This window comes from Siniperca chuatsi, linkage group LG7 (assembly GCF_020085105.1).
Source record: "Siniperca chuatsi isolate FFG_IHB_CAS linkage group LG7, ASM2008510v1, whole genome shotgun sequence".
In the NCBI taxonomy this organism is placed as follows: domain Eukaryota; kingdom Metazoa; phylum Chordata; class Actinopteri; order Centrarchiformes; family Sinipercidae; genus Siniperca; species Siniperca chuatsi.
Window position 1 is genome coordinate 27,481,418 of NC_058048.1, and position 18,952 is coordinate 27,500,369.

General features: G+C 40.8%; 1 protein-coding gene across 2 annotated transcripts in view; it reads left to right on the forward strand.

Moving 5' to 3' along the window:
* nova2 (NOVA alternative splicing regulator 2) overlaps positions 1-18,952 on the forward strand; it is an 86,573-nt gene that overhangs the window by 18,617 nt on the left and 49,004 nt on the right. For both annotated transcript variants that reach the window (XM_044203645.1, XM_044203644.1), the window contains one exon: positions 1,707-1,850. In XM_044203645.1, the coding sequence (XP_044059580.1) occupies positions 1,707-1,850 (144 nt within the window). The remainder of the gene's footprint in view (positions 1-1,706; positions 1,851-18,952) is intronic.

Sequence of the window (18,952 nt, forward strand, 5' to 3'; positions counted from 1 at the left end):
TTGGTGACTCTAACTCACATCAAAATTCATCTTCGTTGTTTTACTTCAGTAAACTGCACCGAACACGCTCATGTTTACTAACCTGGATGGTTTGTGAAGCTCCACAGCATTCATGACATACAGTATGAGGTCCAGTTGCTGTCTTGACTAATGATGTTCATGATCAATGATTTGTTTGAGAGCTCTTAATGACCATCAAAAAATATAATTAAAGTCATAAGGTGCAGCGAGCTGCCAGTCACTGATGAAAACAATGAATGAGTTACCTGTGTCTTCATAAGCCTCGATGCTTACACCTCTTAGTTAGTTTGTAGTAAGTAATCGTCGGCACGTTTAATGTCCAGTGCTTGATTACCTGAGGCAACATTTGGGAGAAAGAGAGATAAAGATGCTACACCATTCAGAGCCTTGTAAACAAATAACATGTTGAAAATAAATTCTAAAAGAGACAACGAGCCAGTGTAAAAACATTAAAGTAGTACTGATGTATTCTCTCTTACTCCTCTTGGTTAACACTATGGCGGTTGCATTTTGTACAAGCGGACCACTGATTTCTTGGGTTGTCCAGCTAAGAGTCAAGACAAGAGGAAACCAAAGCATGGCACAAATTTTGGCACTTTTTAAAAGAAGAATGTCTGGTCACTTCTGTTGCGAGGCCACCTCATTTTCCTCCATCACTGATTAGACAAATGTATTTTTCCTTAAAAAAAGTAACTGTGAAGGCACTCAGACATCTTTATCCCATCAGGACAATTAGCTGAGCTCAGTGCTGAAAACAGTCAGCACAAGGCCATCAAGGTGACATCTTCCTCTCATATTCAGAGTTTACATTATATTCATAAATGCAGGTGCAGCTCCATGTTAGCCGTATAAAAATATTTGAATCTATGCTCATCTGCTTTGTGTTTGTGTATGTGAGCTTATATACACATGTTAATGAGCGCATGTGTGTGTGTGTCATGGCGGGCATGTGGTGTAATGCATTTACGAGGCGTTGCATCCACATTCGTTGGTTGAATCTGATTAGCTTTAATAACAAAACCGACAAGCAGCATATTCCTCAGCTCCCTCCCCTTGTGCTAAGGCGGTGACGAGGACCAGATTCCTCGGGCCTGACGCTGAAATTAGATCAGACCAATCTGGAGAGAGTGTTTGAAGGCTCGCGCAAATAGACGTGCAGAGAAAGGGGAGAGATAACGGCGACAGGGAATCATCTGATTATGGAAATAATTAGTTGTCATGGATATCAGTCATCGTTTGATGTGATTGGGTGGATTTATACAGCTCGGGGAAGCCTCGGATGGTCGGTTGAGAGGGAGCAGAGGGGGGAAGACGGATAGAGAGACACATTTCTTTGCTTTGGCGTAGTGATGCGGCACTGGCTCGCATCTGTTCTGTCAGACTGTGATTACTGACAAACACTTTGCTTCCACTTCACAGTTTACACTCATTCCAACAAGATAATCCCTGTAGTTCTGCATTTTACTAACTCTAACAAAATTTGTAAAATTGCTGAAAATTGTCATAAATTTGTCAGAAAACAAAAGGCAGGCATAAGGGCAAAGGTTCAAACACACTCATACACTCTTTGCATTCACTCATGCACTGTAGCTTTATGTAATATTTTTCTTTTTCAGCTTTGTTTGAAGTAAAAACAAAACTGCAGTAGCTTTCTCTGACTTCCTGTTTCCTGTTTCCTGCTGCAGAGGAAGGCGAGTACTTCCTGAAGGTTTTGATTCCCAGCTATGCCGCGGGTTCGATCATCGGGAAGGGAGGTCAGACCATCGTCCAGCTGCAGAAAGAGACCGGAGCCACCATCAAACTGTCCAAATCCAAAGACTTCTACCCCGGTAAGACACCACTACTGCTGCTGCTTCAGATGGATGGCTGATGGGTTGGGAAAGTAAAGGAAAACTTCATTCTTAGATACTTTTACACTGTTATTTTACAGTTTTCGAAATCAATTTTTCATTTTCGTCAGGCATCCTCAAAAAGAAATAATGAGTACTACATATAACATATCTTAAGATTCAGATCAAAACAGAAAAGCAAAATATTGCTCAATACAACAATACAAAAAAAGGAATAATATGAACTTAATACTTTTTTGTGTAACTAGTTTTCCTCAACATGCTGAACATTCTGTCATATTGTGTACATTTGGCCATACACACAAAAATAAGAAAATATGCCATCAAATATCAAAGTGCCTGCACAACAAATGCAAGATGCATCACCAATACTTTTTTAAACAGTGCTGAAGTGTTATAAGGTGGAGTTTTGCTTCATCAGCAGAACAATAAATATACATTTGAACAGTGATAGATGGATGAATGGGTCACTGGTGGATGTGGATGGATGAGAAGCAGTGAAATGAACAGGAAAATTAATGAATTTGGGGATGGATGGATGGATGGACTGATGGATGGATGGAGAGGTATGTAGAACATCTATTGATCCATTTATCCATCTATCCTTTTAAAGGAAGTGAAGGATGGAGGGAGTGTGTTAGGATGAATACATGGATCAGTGCAAAGTGTTTTGACCCATTAACGAAGCATTTCATTATCTCAGTCTTACATACATATACACACTATAACAAGTTGTCTGAGTTTTACTGCTGAGTGGCATCTGAGTGAGTTTCCTTCATCAGAACCGCTGACCTCCTGCTTGATTATGCACTGACATTGACAGTTAGAGCCTCGTTTCAATGCTGTGGGATAGATTTATGTATTTAGGATGGCTACGTTGTCCATGTGTGTGTGTGTGTGTGTGTTGCCCTAAGTTTGTGTTGACTGAGGTTGTGAATCATCAAGGACAGAGGGGCCTTGACTGGGCTCACATTGCACCCCCCCACCAACACACAAACACACACACACACACACAGTCCACCAGAGATCAGGATTACAGGATCTGAAGTGAAATTGTATTTGTCTAAACTCTTAATGCTGCCCTGACGTGACATGTGACTGGAGCAATGAGGAGAGGGGGCTGTGATAAGTGTGTGTATGTGTGTGTGTGTGTGTGTGTGTGTTTGGGTGTCAGCCCAAAGGTTTAGATTGTTAGTTTGAGCTGAAAGAGACCTAATGGATAGCAGCATGCATTTTCTTTATAACTAAACACACATGAAAGTGCTGCAAATGCAGCCATGTGTCCTATAAAATACATGTATATACTTTGCTAAATATGTTTTAACGAAAACATAATTTATTTTCCCTGGCTATATTTTCTGCAATCAAGAGCATCCTTGTGACATCTGTATAAATCACAAAAGTAGTAGGGAGGAGGTGGGGATGGATTAGGGTTAGGCTAAAACTCCTGGGCAGGTTAGGGAAAGATGGTGGTTTGGTTAAACACTGAAAAAGCCAACTTGTCCCATCTTGTGCTTCAAGTCAGCGCTGACTTTTTCAGTACTTAACCACAAGACCACAATCTTTTCCTAACCTTAACCAAGTGCTTAGAGTTGCCTAAACACAACCATAAAAACATTATTCAAGCATTAGTTGCCAGGAGTTGATGTTGTTGTAAGATCAATTTAATACATTGAGAGTGAATGTTTTACAGGTTGGGAGTTTGCAAGTTTTACCACACATGAACTTGTTTGCAAACTGCATTTCCAGAACTGAGAAGAATATTATGTGAAATATAACATGCATGTGTCTTTCTGTGGTTTGACTCCTTCTCAGCCTCAACTTTGTAAAACCTCAAACCTCGTGGAAAAACAATGTTGCGTCCAGATTTAAGTGCCTTCATATGCATCCAGTTCAGCTGTGTGTACTCAGTGGCAGGCTGGCAGGTGGCAGATTATTCAGTGTGGTGAAACATATTAAATGACCCAAATCTATTACTACGATGCATACTTTTTCTCATTGAAATAATATTTGCAACCTCCAGGGTTCCTGTAAGAAGAAAAAACAACCACCGGAGGTAAAATTACAGTCACTTGCTCATTCTTAAACAAGGCATCAGCAGTCGTACTTAACAATCCCACCTCCAGTTAAACTCCCAGCCACTTTCCAGTGTTGTCGTAATGCCTGCGGAGTCTCTGATGTAATCTATGCCCCCAAGCCAATCACAGCATGAGATTTCTCTAACTCTGCTAGAGATTTGTCGGACACACAGTGTGCCGCTCTTAAATATGTTTCAGAGCTTCAGCCTGGAATTCATGTTGGAAATTCATGTTGGTTTATGTGTAAAGGGACACACAGAGCTGCTGGATAACTATTTTAATGAGACAGAAGACAAATAAAGTTTTTTTTTGTTTTGTTTTTTTTTACAATCAGCTATTTCCCATGTTTATGACACTAGCCCAAAATGTGTTGGTTTGTATAACAAAACTTTGCTGCAGTCTTGGCCAAGACTCTCCAGAGACAATCCTGATGAAATGAAGTTCAAAAAGAAATTAAAAATGTAAATAGTAAAAAAAAATTATAATCATCAATACCTAAACACAAATTTTAAGCTTCACTTTAGGCTTGTATAGATTAAATTTTCACTTTTTTGCATCCGTATTTTACGCACAAAGCTTTTTTTCTGCTTTAACAACAGTAGAGAAGAAAAGAAAATGCAGGCAATGCTTTAGTTCTGGTGCCTCACTTTTACTTTGAATTAAATGAAACATACTAAGTTTTTGGCTGTCTGAAACATGTCATTCAACATTGTGAATAACTTTCCTATAAAGCTACATTTCACATCATCCTTTCCTCTGTTCAGCCCAGCTGCATTAACACTCTTTTTTTCCTCTACTTTAAACTCCACCATGGTCTCCAAGTATTTATTTGGTTTGAAATTCAGCTCTCATTCTTGTTGTCTTGGTGCGTGTGTGTGTGTTTAAAAGTGTGTGAATGTGTGTATCAGTTCAATGTTGGGGTCTGCAAACAAGCCGCCGTTGTTTGACACCGGCACACGAGACTCCTGAAAGCTCTGCCAGCTAGAACAGATGCAAGGTGCAAGAGCCTCCAAGAAGCACACACACACACACACACACACACATGCTTGCATGCATGCAAACATATGTAAAGGCACTTGAACACAATGATAAATATACTGACAAAAACGTAAACATATACAGTAAAAAACCTTACATAAGCACATAATTCCATAGAGTTTGCAAGTTTGCACACTTCCACAGAGGAAGTGCATATAAATCTCCAAAAATATTCCTAAACACACATGTACACACACACGCATATATACACACAGACATGGTTTCCAATCTCCTGGGGTTTGTTCGCCAAAATCACTGCAAAGCTGAGAAGAACTGCGAAGAAAAAGAGGGGAGGAAGGGAGACAAGTGAAAGAAGCAAAGAAAAAAGAAAGAAAGAGAGGGTTGTATGGGCCCCAGTCTAGAAGGGAGGACTGAAGAAGCAGTGTGTGTGTGTGTGTGTGTGTGTGTGTGTGTGTGTGTGTGTGCACCCTTCCTAAGCACTGAAGGGGGCATCTGTATGCAAATGAGACACGGTTCTTCCTGGGTGACAAATCAAAAGGCCCACCTGCTGCAAGGGCCCGTCTGTGTGTGTGTGTGTGTGTGTGTGTGTGTTGGGAATAACAGGGCCAGTCAAATGAACAGAGTAGAGAGTTGCTGCTGTGTCTTGGCCAAAGCGTCTCATTCCTCTCCTCTCACTCCTCGGAAGACATTAGTCGCCCTCCTTTCCTCCCCCCTCCTACCCCTCTCCTCTCCCACATGAACACACACACACCATCCCAGCTGTCATGGAAAACCTGGCAGAGGTCACTTGAAGTTTTGGGAATTTTATCTTAATGTCATGGGAAACATTAAATAACCTAAGAAAAAGTGTAACTTTGTCATTGCAGGTTTGGTCCAACTTTTAACACTTTAAACTTCCTCTTTTCAAAATAAAAGCTGTTCATAGGTTTGATTGATGCAGCCTGGTGTAAGGTATGCTTGACTGGAGGCTTTAAAGGAATAATAATAATCCAGTTAAAGTGATCTTGAGAATTCTGCCAAAGTCCCACGGAGCGAAAGTTGCATCGAGCCAAAACAAGATGTGATCCAGCAACAAGAAAATCTAATATTTCAACACAAACGCTAAAAAATGTGAGTTACTTTCCAAAATGTTGATCATTATTTGAGACTAAAATAAAGCACCTCTGGCTCTTACACAGATTCTTTATCACAAAACTCTAACAGTGTTTGGCAGCATTTTAAGTAAAGAGAGTTGGTGAAATCTCAAGCTGGATCCTGCAGATTAGAACTGTTGAAAGATGAAGTTAAGATAAAAAACAAAATTCCCCAATTTGGATTTTTACAGTAAATATAACATTTTTTTAAATTAACTCCATAATTGTCCCCTGGGGGAAATGTATCTGCTGCAGCAGCAAAGTTAATGTGACAGGAGGGACGCAGTGTGGAGAAACAAAAGAAAAACGTGTGTCTAAAAATAGAAAATCCAATGAGCAGTGGAGACAATGAAAATCAACGTAACAGGATGTAAACAACTGTGAGGTTAAAACAAGAATTTCCAACAGATGCAGGGGGATTGAATGAACACACAGCACAGGGAAGGATATACATTCTTACAGGTATTGATTTTAGTTTGATTTATTCATATTTATTCACTGAACAGATTCTACAAACTAGAGAATCAGGATGGAAAAATAATGAAGAAAATGTATGAATCTGAGTAGAAACTCATGACCTTGTCTTACCCTGTTCTCCTTTCCTCAGCCTACATGCCTCCACTCATATATCACACAGTTCTCCCTCCATCCCTCTTTTCCTCTGTCTCCTTCCCTCCCTCCTTCTCTTAGACCTTCCTTCCCTTTTTATTCATGCATCCTTCGATCCAGCTCCATCTCACCCATCAATCATTTGTCCCTCCCTCTTTCTTCTGTTGCGTTATTGCTTTACCACCTCCCTCCCTTTACTTCCTCTCCGTCCTTCCTCTCCCCTCCTTCCCTCCGACTCTCCCTCCATCCCATCTATCTGGAGAATAGTGCAGCAGCAGCACTTAAGCCGACGACCAATTAGCAAGGAGCAGCAGTACGGGGGGACGAGACAGGCCACCATTCATCCTCACACACACACACACACAGCGCTGTGCGACCCACCATTCACTGTTATGGCACAACAGATTTATTACATACCCATACAGTACAAGGCAGTGCCGCTTCCAAATATAGCTTCTCTCTGTCTCGCTCTCTTTCTATTTGTTTCTCTCTGAGCCAACTGGATACGAAAGGACATAACAGTATTTTATGACAATGCTGCATCTGCAGCGCTGCAATCAGCAAAAAAAATAACAAACTAAAAACCCTTTCCATGTAGGTATAAGGACATAAAACTGACTCTATGTGTTTGTGTGTATGTTTATTTGTGAGTTTGTGTGAGAGAGAATAATGCTGCCATGTTAACAAGCGCAGACAAAAGATACGCTGTATTATCACTTTATATTCTCACTTCTGAAGAAAATGGAATTATTCAACATTTTGGGAAATACTCAGAGAGGTGGATTCAGGATCTGTTGAACTGTGCCTTTAATAGGTTTCAGTGGCTCAGGTGACACCGACTCATCAGCATCATTATCTATCATCATTAACTATAACAGCATTAATTACAGTACTTGTAAAAACGAATACTAAATGTGAGGTTACATCATTTACAGTGATATAATATTACAATGTGAGCCCCTACTCCACTTTCATGTATTTATCCCAAACATTGTGTTTGTTCAGGGTGTCTGCAGGTGCTTACAGAGTGTTTTATGTTTAAATATCAGAAGCTGAGGTCTCCAACAGTCTTAATTATGAATCACTGTCGCCCTCGAGCCTTTACTACAGTTTCTTAGGCCTTAAAAAGGTTGTTTTTTCTTCCTGCTGTACTTTCTCCCCAGAGGCTCTCTTTGTGGTGAAATTAGTCTTAACTTTCCTTTCATTTTTGCCTTAAATAGGTCTTGAATAGTATTAAATGTAACTTTGTTAATAGCTTTGCAGGTAATAATTTCTCTAAAGGTAAACAACATAACCAAGTACAATGACTGTAAAAGAATCTTAAACTGCACTGCTACTTCTGATATTTCAGAAAAGTGCAGCTTTTGTTCAATAAGCAGCCAGTAATGAATAAACTTGTGCGACAGCTGCATTTGTTGGTTCATCAGTTTGTGAAGAGAACAAACACAGCCACTGCCATTCCACATAAAATATTCATTCACGACACCTGTTTCATAATTAGAATCGACCCGCTTTCCTCCTCCTCTGCTCCACGATGCTGAGATATTGACCTCCGGTCAGACACAGGGGCAAAGCCATGAAGACAAACTAAAAGCTGGAAATGAATTAGTATTGATGCTGTCAAAGTTTCCTTCTTCTGTCCTGTTGCAGTTTTATGGCTACAGCTCACTTTCAGAGCCTCGGGGTTGAGTGTCACAGCAGACAGACGCTGAGATAATAATGTGAGAGTTGACTTCTTAGAAAGTGTTACTGATGTTGGAGAGCAGAGATGGAGGCAAATTCTGCAGCATTTTTGCACGGGTTACTCTGAAACTTGTTTCAGCAGTAATGATCAATCCAAAACATTTTTAAGGATTCCTTCATATCAATCATGTTTGGAGCCGTTTATCTGACTTCTTAGCTGCTCAGTCCTTTTGTGTAGTTTGTCTGTTTGGGGGAGAACTCAGGTGACACCATTTCATTTCACTGGGACACCTGAAGCAGGTCTGAGTCCTCGTCACCAAAACAATATTACTTGGTTAAAAAAGAACCTTTCTGGACCAGTTACAAGAAGTATGAGCCTTAAAAGTGCAGTTCTTGCTGAGCTTAAAGAAACTGGAACTAAACTTGTTTTATGACTTTCTGACCTCATCCTCTGAGTTACCAAAACATCCAGTGAAAGTGTCGGTTGTGAAATCATTCAGTCATTGTAATCTTCTCTTCCTACTCTGCAACGTGAACCTTCATTTAACCAAATACAGAAATGCAACAAAAAGAATCTGTGATCTGAAACAAAGAGATGCCGTCATCAGTAGTAGAGTCTAAACACTTGAGAGGAATGTATCCTTTTCTCTGTGTGTGTGTTGATAATAATATCATTATCTATTTGTGCCCGGGTACTGCAGCAGTGACTTCACCACCACATATAACCCACTTCAGTGAGTCCAATTTAAACTGAATCTTGATTGTTAATGAAACGCCTTGACGAACGAGGACCACATGTTCGGATTTTACTTACTTTCATGCGACGCAAAAATGAAACCAATTAGTTTCTCATTAGCAACTGCGAAAGCACTGCACTGCACTGACTGATCAACTGAGTGTATATAAATATATATATATATATATATATAATTTCCTTTTTTTGTTTTTTTTCTTTCTCTATGGTCTGTCTCTCTCGCTCTCTGTCTCCTCTGCCTGTCCTCTCTCACAGTGTGCCACCATTTTAGAGCTTTGTCTTTAATCCCACGCCATGATTGCAGTTTTCAGTATTTAATATCCCATCTGCACACATACACAGACACACACACAAAACCAGCACACATCTGTCGCAAAAGGCCCTATGAACCAACATACTAACACATACCTGACTCACAAACACACACACACACACACACACACACACACACACACACTGCTTCCAGCCTTTATCAACATTACTGATTTCAGCGCCCTAAGCCTCTTATGCAGCTCTAAGCTCTCAGACTGAAAGATGGAAAACTGCAATATTACATATCACAGACACTCATAAACACACACAACTGTAATGAATTTCCTGTTTGTTAGCCATTTCCCCTCTTCATTAAGCGACTTATTCATTACAAATGTCTGCTGTTTATCAGTTATAACAAGATGATTTCCACTAAATTAGATTCCTACTTAGGTTCCGTCTGAATTTGTCAAATTATTGCGTCAAATTGACGCCAGTTAGAGTGTCTGCAGTCTGTAGCTTGAGCGTCACAGCTGATCAGAGCTCAGCCAAAATTTAAACCCCTCGCCTGCCTGTGTTATTACTTTATTAACAATATTTGAGTCAGAAAAAAGATTCAAGATCAACACATTTCTGATTTATGGCATGGTGTTTACATGGAGCACACCTTGGGCTCCAGGATGCCTTCAGCTAATTTTGATTATTTATAATCAGTGTTAGTGATTTTTTTCTTTGGCACTGACAGCACTAAACTAAATGTGCATCATCCTGTTTGGGGACTAAAAACTACCAATTTGGCTACATCTGGCATAATTAAATCATACAGATGTCAATTAATGTGATAAATAAACAGATAAATAAATATGCTGTAAATAGTGATTATTGATCTTGATTGCTTTTTTAATTAATTTGATTAACCATTTGGTTTAGAAAATGCCTGAAGATATTGAGAAATGCCGGTCACAAGTTCCCCAGAGAGATGTCGTCTTAAAAGGTCACCTTTTGTCTGACTTATAGTCCATAACCCAAAAACTGTGGATTTACAATGACATGAAACAGAGAAAAACAGGAAATCCTCACATTTGAGAAGCTGAAATCAGAGAGTGTTTGACATTTTTACTTAATCGGTTAATACAATTTTCAATCAACAAATCCATTAATCAACTAATTCTTTCAGAACTCTAATAAATTAATAAACAGATACTTGTTATTTGCAGTGAATTTATTGGTGCAGAGGACGCTAAATCAAAGTGATCACAGTGCTGAAACATTGACAACACTTCCTTTTTTATATTTGATTGTGTGTGACGTCAGCCAGCAGGCAGACAGACTGAGTAATGCCTCAGTACCAGTCAGTGCCACGCAGGCTGACAGACCATCATATCGCAGCACTCCGAGAGAGTCAGACTGCAGCTACAACACTGCCATCACTCTCACAGGCCTCCATAAGAGGCAGGAATGTTATTTAGATTTGAACAGCAGCAGCTTTTAAAGAGGAGGTTAATCTGTTGATCCACAATGAGATATGTTTGGAAATGATGACAGCAGCTTTTAAAAAATAAAAAGATCAACAGCATGAAAAATAACCATTAAGTTATATTTCAAAGTAAAGTTAGCAGCCGGTTGCTGATGTTATCTGGTGCACATGTACAGGCTGCATCATCAGTTTTCTCATTTTTTTCCTGTGATATGATCTTTATAGCATTGAAATATGATACAAAGATGATACAACTTGCTTATTTTATGCACACATGATATCACTTACAATAAAATCAAACATGTGTTTGTCTTTGTTTGCTGTATATATATATATATATATATATATATATATATATATATATATATATATATATATATTCAACATATATTGAATGGCAGCCTACAGAGGATGAATTCTCTTTTTTTCCTCATATAGATACAGTTTGGAGTAGAGGAGCTCTGTAGTTGAAAAGGTCAAATTAGAAGTGGTGGAAGCTTGTTGCTTCTCTCTAAAGTGCCTTTCTGAGTGTGTTTCTGTGTTCGGGGGCTCCGGTGGGAGTTGAACCCTGAACCCTGGCGGGGTTACTGATGTTCTCCAACATGAACTCGTGCAGAATGCGACCCCTCACCCCGAGCAGGGTTAATACCACATATGCACGTACAGCTCTGACAAACAACCTCAAAGTCACACTCAAACCACTTTTTTTACCACTTTTTTTTTTTTACCTCAATCTAGATATATAAAATGTCAAAATATTAGCAACACCTTAAAATACAGTGCAATCCAGTACAATGGCACCACGAACTGCAGCCTTAAAAATGACCAGAGTTGAATCAACACCTCTCTGATACAATGTTAATAAAAAAAATGAAACTTTATATGCTTGACGAATATTTGTTGCAACGCTGTTAAATTTAAAATTTGCATTAAATTGCACAGGTGTTCCTTTTATTCTGTCCACCCAGTCTGTAGGAAAGCACTGCTTCTATAGTGGTGAACTAAAATGCAACAGTATACGATCTCAGCAATTACTTTGACGAGTACAATGTTATCATAAACACTACAACTGATAGCCAGAGCTACATGAATAAACCCCAAATTGTCATGAACCATAGTTTTCCTTTAAAGCAGCTATAATCGATATTTTTATAATCACAATATATCAAATGACAACGTGAAAACAATGTGACACTGTGAAAGGAGTTACTTACAGAGAATAATTACCTGAATCTGCAGCTTTCCTCAGCCTAATGGAGCTTTATTTCAAGTGGCGGCTCATTGTTTGCTGTCTGGCCCACAACTTTACTGTTTTGGTTTGCGCTCACCGTCATTTTCGGTCGCAGCAGGCAGCTGTTTTCAGCGAAAAAGCTCTAAAATCCCACTGTACACTACCTGCTCAACAGCAAACATCAGACAGACACAGTTAGAGACTACTGATGAACATAGTCTAACAGCTAAAGAGACATATTTCCCTCAGGAGTTGGTGGAGACCAAAAACAGAGCTAAAAGTGAATCATGGACTTCACCAGGTGGCCAAACACGACTCCAAATGAGTTTGTTAAAAGGTGATAATATGTTAATGTTGTGTTCACAACTTGTTTCCACTGCCCCAAGTGGCCAAACAAAGTTTTAACAGTTGTAATTTATTTCTGTCTACACTTGTGTGATAGTTATGTATCTATCTATGTATGTTATGTAAATCTAATTTCACGCTCAGATTATCTGCAACCTTTGTATGTGACTCGTAGCATACGGATGTCAGACAGGACAGGTTTAGTGTGATTGTCAGGTGCAGAGCAGTTACTTTGGGCCCTCTTGACCCCCCTCCTCCACATAGTGACTCCCTCACCTCTGCAGCTCTCGGGCCATATCAGTCCGCTGCTGCCTGCAGACAGGCATGGCTAATCCATCTGCACCACATCTGCCACAGGGACATGGCGTCAAGATAGACCCACCTGCTTTAATGTAGCCTGCATTTCCCTTTTCTGTTTTCATTCTCAGATTTCCTTTTCTTCCTAACCTGACTGTAATTCTGTCTCTGTCTACGGTAGCCTCAGGATTCAAAACAGCAGAAATGATAATTAGAAAAGAAGAAGTTAGAGATCAATATTGGTTTTCCTTCACCTCAGTGATCTCTCTGGCCCTCCATTTGCTGCCTTTGTGTTTAGACTTTTAATAAGGGAGTTTTGAGGGTCCCAGCGAGGCCAGCCATAAATAGAGCAGCAGGAATATGGCCGGCCTGCCCGCACATCAATTCTGCACCGAGTGCGTGTGTGTGTGTGTGTAAGTGTGTGTGTGTGTAAGTGTGTGAGAGAGAGAGTGAGAGTGTGTGTGGGTGTGTGTCCTTGGGAAGTGGTAGGATAATGCAGTCTGTCAGTGAAATATGACTGTCATAAACCCTCTCAAACACTTTCACTGCCTCTCAACACTCCCACAGTGCATACACACACTCACTCACAAACACACACACCCTTGGGATAATCACCATTGATCAGCACTGCAGGTCTGAGTGTGTGTGTGTGTGTGTGTGTGTGTGTGTGTGTGTGTGTGTGTGTGTGTGTATTTACTTGCTGAGATAATTGTGGACATAAGAAAACTTGAATCTCATTTGTGGTGTTCCCTCAAGCTGTTGACGGAGGACAAGAGACAGAACATCGTCCTCATCCTCATAAAGTTCTTGAATAGTGACCAGTAAACTAATTATGATTTTTAAAGGATTAATCCACAGCTTTTTAGCTAAGAAAAACATAGCACTGCATTGATCAACTCAGTTCATGAAAGCTTTTATGTTAAGAGCTCAGTGTTTCATGTGTCTCTCCTCCGGGAAAAGAGTCCTCTGGCAAGCAGCAAATGAATCGTTTTTATGGTTCCAGTTTATTTGGAATAATCAAAAGAAGAACTGGGTAGTTAACATGAGCAGCGATGGTCAACAGGATGCTCTGACTGACAAGGCGCCTCCTACAGAAACTCAAATTTAAGCTACAGAGAATCAAGAGAATATTGTGTTTGCATGCTAACTTGTTCTAAAATCAGCTTTTATCATCAAATATTCTAAACATTTTTTTCTTAGAATTGTTTTCATTATTTTATTAAAAATATATTATCACTATATTAAACCTGGCAAATTTATTGAAGCTATTAATTCTTTGTCTTCCACCCCATGAATCATTGTGCGCCCCCCCAGGCTGAGAGCTGTTGTGATGAATGGGATTCACTTGGATTCACATCTATAAGCCTTATCCTTTAATATTAGATACACGCAGACAGCTCACAGCCAAACAGGAGAAGTCATTTGTTTTCTTGATGACAGAACAAACCTGAACAAAAAGTTGATTTCAAATAGCAAATTTTGTACTTGTGTAACAAACAAAGAACCTCCTTTACAGCACTAAAATAATTGTTTTTTATTATTTGGTGTAGGACAATTTTTTTCTCATTTTCGCATCTTGGACATTTAGCGGCTACTTGTATCCACAACTACAATAAACTGAGTAATTCCCAAATTACCAGCAAATGCAGCAGGTTTTTTTTTTAAATTGCGATGACAGCAAATGTCGGCTTGCAGCCATCTCAGTCAGGTCTGAAACAGACTCCAAAAAAACCAAAACAAAAAACAATGCAGGCATACTGAAGAGATTCCCACCTAGAATAAGGAACATGGACAGCAATTTTGTTGTTTGCTTGTGTGTGTGTGTGTGTGCGTGTGTGTGTGTGTGAGAGAGAGGAGAGAGAGAGGAGAGAGAGAGAGTCCACCTGCCACTCACAGCATCATGGCGCCCTGCAGCCACTCAAACTGCAGCGTCATTGTAAAGGCTATTCCTGTCTCTGTCGGGCCCAGCTGAGGTGCATCTCTCTGGGTGAGGGAGCCACCGCTGCTCCCAGGCTCCACTGAGGCCTCCAGCCTGACAGGACACACAGCTCAGAGGCATCTGCACTCCTGTTTGAAGCTGTTAAATACATTCTGCAGTGATTCACTTCCAGGTCTGTTTTAAGATGTGGAAAAGTCATTTTCCAACAAGAAGGCTTCCGACAGCTAATCTGCAGAGTTTGTCGCTGAGTTTGTTTCCATTAACACTGTTTCAATATTTCAATATTTCAATCACAGCAAGGATAATCTGATTTCAGCTAAATCTTTTCATTTGTTGGGGCATATAAATGCATCAGATTAGTGTTATTTTTCAAGCTGTGCAGATCAAAGGTCACCAGACACAATGACCTGGATGCTGTGTTTGAAACCAAACAACAAGGAAAATAAGTGGTGGCTTAATGCTACAAATATGAAAAGAAATCTTAGAAGTAACTAAGAGGTTCAGTAAACAAAGTAAAGCACTGCTGATAATGTTGTTGAAGTTGGTCATTTGTTCTTGTGTGTGTCTGCACCGGTCCAGCTGTGCAAGTGTGTGTGTGTGTGTGTGTGTGTGACAGATTGAAGAGCCCAGTCAGCACATAGAGAGGAGGAGGAGGAAGGGGGAGGAAGAGGGGAAGGGCTGAGTGAAAGAGAGAGTGAAATAAAGAGGAGAAAGGAGAGGGCAGCAGGAGGAGGAGCAGTTGAATGTGCAGAGGTTTGCATGAGCTCTGAGGGTTTCCAACTGTCACAGACAATAGGTGGAGGCAAGGCGATCTGTATGACAATAGGCTCTTTGACCCCGGTCAGGCTAGCTGGGGGAGGACGGGGGAGGGAGGGTGTCCCCATCTGCCTCAGAAGAGAGAGAGAGCGTGTGTACATCTGTACTCTGCAATCTGTGTGCAAAACTGTGTCATTGTTAAATCTGTATGCTCATGTGTATGTGGCGCATGTGTTTTTGTGCACAGGGACAGAATACTGGAGCTACTGTTGCTCTTTAACGTGCACAAAATGAATATTCACTTTGATTTATTTGTGCAAATTTTAGAGTTTTTACAGTCTTTACCACATTCACCATAAACAGCTAATGCACCATTCACACAGATATTAACTGTAAGAACTTGCACTGACCATGTGGACCATGCATATCTTAACTATGATTAAATCTAAAACTACTGGCATCACTGTTGTTGTGCAGCAGGTGCAACCTACAGGCGATGCAACAGTGAATTTTTATTTTACTGTATTAGAACTTGAAGATTAATAAAGACGCTTTCTTAAATTACAAGCAGCACTTACATGTGGAAGCTACAGTGGGGAATGCAGGAAAGTTGTTTGACTGGGAGATAGATGACAACAGTTGGTTAATATTGTTTTCATTGTGACCCCTTGATGACCCTTCAGAATCTTCCACAACCCACTGGTGGGTTTGTGAACCAGACTTTGAAAAACGTCTCAGGCAGAGTCTAAATCAGCAGAGTTTAAATGATGGATGTCTCTCTCTCTCTCTCTCTCTCTCTCTCTCTCTCTCTCTCTCTCTCTCTCTCTCTCTCTCTCTCTCTCTCTCTCTCTCTCTCTCTCTCCTGTCACCCAGCTACTTGGATCTGTCAGTTCTTCTGACAACGCTCCTCTCTATGAGCTTGGCTAAGCAACATGGCTCGGCCCTCTTCATAAAACATCTTTATCATGTACAGAGATAGTGCACACACGCACACACACATACACAGTGCAATTTCAGCTCGTTTGGCTGCAGAATATTGCCAGCGCTCTCTCTTTTCCCATAAATAGCAGACATAGCTAGATTTGTCTCTGTGTCACCATGGCGATTTGCTGCTTTCACGACCTGCTATGACGATAGTGCATGAGTGTGTGTGTGTGTGTGTGTGTGTGTGTGCGTGTGCGTGTGCGCGTGTGCGCGTGTGTGCACGCATGTGTGTGTATGTGATGCAGGTTTGTAGAGGCACAGCACGACAGCTACCACATACACACTCACCGCCACCCCCATCAGACAAAGCAGAGAATTGTGGGACTGCACACCCGTTGCCTTGGTGATGAGAATCAAAGTGACAGCTCTCCTACAGGAGGACCCCCCCACCACCACCACCACCACCTCCTCCTCCCTTCCTTCCATACTCCCTCTCTCCTCCCTAGCAGGTGTAAGAGAGCGAGAGAGACAGAGAGATGTCTTTCTTCCCGTCTTGGTCGGCTTCCAGATCCTCTCGCCTTCTGTCCTTGAGAGTCGCTGAAATAAGCAGCGCTGGTAGCAAGTTGAGGCTGTAATTTCTGTGTCAGCTTTTAATAACATCATAAATTGTGTATGCAGTGGCATATTGAGTAAAGCTTTTCTGGAAGTGCTGTTCACAGGGCATCATAAGACATTATTTACGCAAACTACATAACTACATCACACGATCGTACAGTAAAAATCTAATATGTAAAAGTTTTTTAATTCTATACAGGGCAGCTGTGATGACGTGATGTTAAAACTTTATTGCTTCTTTCATTTAGATGTTAATCTCTTAGTAAAACACTTGAAGTCAAATCAAATGCAGTGCTGATCAAACACTCTCACATACACAGCGACATATGTGCTCTGTTCTGATTGGCCCTCCACAACAATGACACTTAGCGTTGGTGGTAGTCATGGCAACATCCCTCTAGTTGCACAAAGGGGTCAGATCTAAAAGGTCTAAATCTGCTAATGTCTCTGAGTACCTCTCTCTCACACACATACACACACAGAAACACGCACACTCGCTGACACAGATGTGTGTGTGTGTGTGTGTGTGTGTGTGTGTGTGTGTGTGTGTGTGTGTGTGTGTGTGTGTGTGTGTGTGTGTCTTAAAGGAGCAGGTTCCTTCACTATAGAGTTGTGCTTTGTGTAGGAGTGGCATTCCCTTTAAGGAGGAGGAAGGTGAGTGCAGCAAACAAAGAGCCTCATTGAAGAGAGAGAGAGAGAGAGAGAGAGAGAGAACCAGTTGTGAAATTGCATTTCCTTTCGTCTTTACAGACCCCCAATCTCTGGCAAGGGGACAAAGGTAGCCCTCTGGGACCCCGTAACCCCTCTGTCTTACACATATACACACATACACTCACACACCCCTCCCTCACAAAAGAGCTGGTTCCACAGCTGCCCCAAATCCCCCATCCCACCACACTTCCATTATTTTTAATCCCCCAGTGAAAGCTCCCCCAATTCCCCCCCTTTTCCCATCACCCCCGCCCCCATACAGGCCCCGCCCCCCACCTCTCCAATGCATATACACCCCACCATCACCCCCTTCATCCCCATGATTAATCCCCCCCTCTCTTCCAGTCTGAGGTCCCACAAAGCCATCAGCTGTCTTATCGTCTCTCTGACACACCGGCTGGACTCTCACTTTAATTATGAAGCTCTGAGCCTGATTACTGTGTGTGTGTGTGTGTGTGTGTGTGTGTGTGTGTGTGTGTGTGTGTGTGTGTGTGTGTGTGTGTGTGTGTGTGTATTTTTAGCATGTCAGCATACATGTGTTGCCTGTCCTGTCACTAGACTGCGTAGTTATATGTACTGTACAGATGTGATGGTGTGTGTGTGTGTGTGTGTGTGTGTGTGTGTGTGTGTGTGTGTGTGTGTGTGTGTATTTATGGTCAGAGGTCAGACAGACAGCCAGGATTCAGTTGGTCACATGACTGGTGGATTCCCACAGAGAAAGGTGCTGATTGGCTGATGGGGTTCATGACCTTTGGCCCAGCAGTGATGACAGGTTGATATTTATCCTGTCTACCATCTGACAGCCTCTTTCTTTCTATCTTGCTCTATTGATTTTTGGGAGGTTTTTTTTATTGCATTTTTTGTTATTTGCTTTTTTTTTTATCTTGGTTGCTTTCTCCTTTTTTATTAAATTCTTTCTTGCTTTCTGCTTTTTTCTGTTTCAGTTTTTTCTTCAATTCAAAGAGTCTTTATTGGCATGAATGTCGACAAATTAACAGCACTGTCAATGCAGTCCTCAACTCTTTCAATACACGGTCACAACAAAAGAAAAGGGGGAAATAATTAGGCTACTAACTATTTTAGAAAATAATAGCCTATAGCCATATATCATATCAAGTGATGATAACAGTGTTGCACAAAATTAATCATTTGGACATTAAAACATCTCTTTCTCACTTTCTTTTTGTACAGTTTTCACCTAAAGAACTCCACTCTGTCATTTTGTTCTCGTCTGTTCAGAGTCTGAGTGTTTTCCAACAGCTATCAATTCTTTCATGT